This window comes from Drosophila guanche, unplaced genomic scaffold (assembly GCF_900245975.1).
Source record: "Drosophila guanche unplaced genomic scaffold, DGUA_6, whole genome shotgun sequence".
NCBI lineage: Eukaryota > Metazoa > Arthropoda > Insecta > Diptera > Drosophilidae > Drosophila > Drosophila guanche.
The window spans coordinates 1-1313 of NW_022998258.1; the positions used below are offsets into that span (position 1 = coordinate 1).

The window sequence follows — 1313 nt, forward strand, 5'->3', positions numbered from 1 at the left end:
GATCGGGAACCCAAACGGTAAGAGCGCCAGCTGCATTTCCGGATTGAACGCCGGCAAGTGAATCTTCAAAAACTAAACAATTACTCATATGATTTGGAGTATCGGTGAATCTTGAAGCACATACATGATAAATCTGTGGATGAGGCTTTCCTTCAAATACTTCAGGATCATCAGATGATATTACAATGTGCTTAAAAAGCGAAAATAATTCAGGATAATGACTGGTTTTTTTATCATAGGCAAAACGTTTACTGCTTGTCGCCAGTGCAATAGGAATATCGTGCTGATGAAGATGCTCAATTAGACGTGCCGCTCCAGGTAACAAAGGAATTGGTTGATTAAAAATTTTTTCGCATTCTTCATCTAGATGATAGCGAAACTCTTGTCCACTTAGTGGAAGATTTTTTTCCTCAACAAACTTCTGAGCAACTTCTACCATGGGCTTACCCATTACTTTCACTACAAGAATAAAAAAAATTATTTTTTATGTTAAAAAAATTATTAGTTTTTAGCAAAAAAAAAATCAACTTACATTTATCTTCCCAGGTAAAATCCTTACCATAAGAATTGCAAATATTTTCAAATGCTTTAGTATAATACGTTTCAGTGTCCAATATCAGTCCATCCATATCGAACATACAATGAGTAATCATTGGCTTTCTTCTAATAAAATTTCGAATACTTTCTGACATTTTTTTTTTTATTAAGAGAAATCTTTATCTCTACCACAGGAAGTTGTGTCTATGTTTGTTTTCGTCTATTGTATGTTTTATTTATGAGTTTCAGAACAAAAGGAGCAAACGCGAAATGAATATTTTGAACATGTGCTTTGAAGTGATAACATTCACAATACTAAAGTTATGATCTTGACTATGGTTTGTGAAAGCAAACATTTCACAACATAACTTCAATACAGTTTTGTTCAACATCTCCAACAAGAAAAAAGAGAGCAAAAAGAAAAAGTATTCTTGAAAAGCAGGAAAAAAAAGCTTAAAAACTGAGTGTGCGCAAGAACAATTTTCATCACAAAGATCAAGTATTGAATCATGCATCAATTATCGAAATGTAAATAAATATTTGAGAGTAATTTATAATTATAAGTATTTAATAATTATTCAGGTGAATGTTTTAAAAAAATAAATTCAACTTTAAAATAGAATTGAATTTTAAAAAAAAAAACTAAATTTCATAATAAACTAATCAACAAAGGGAGGAAGACCGAAATGTTCTGGGTCAAAGTCTTGAAGTGAGTCAAGGGTAAGGTAAGGTTTGGCAAGTGTTTTATTCATACGACGATCAGGAATCCATACGGT

General features: G+C 31.5%; 1 protein-coding gene across 1 annotated transcript; it reads right to left on the bottom strand.

The window, feature by feature from the left end:
- Positions 1–252: 252 nt before the first annotated feature.
- LOC117591741 (pseudouridine-5'-phosphatase-like) lies at positions 253–629 on the bottom strand (the record flags this gene model as incomplete). Its single annotated transcript, XM_034285052.1, has 2 exons — positions 533–629; positions 253–459 (listed from the first exon to the last, which is right to left on the bottom strand). Coding segments are annotated over exons 1-2 (304 nt in total), but the record flags the coding sequence as incomplete, so codon positions are not given.
- Positions 630–1313: the final 684 nt, after the last annotated feature.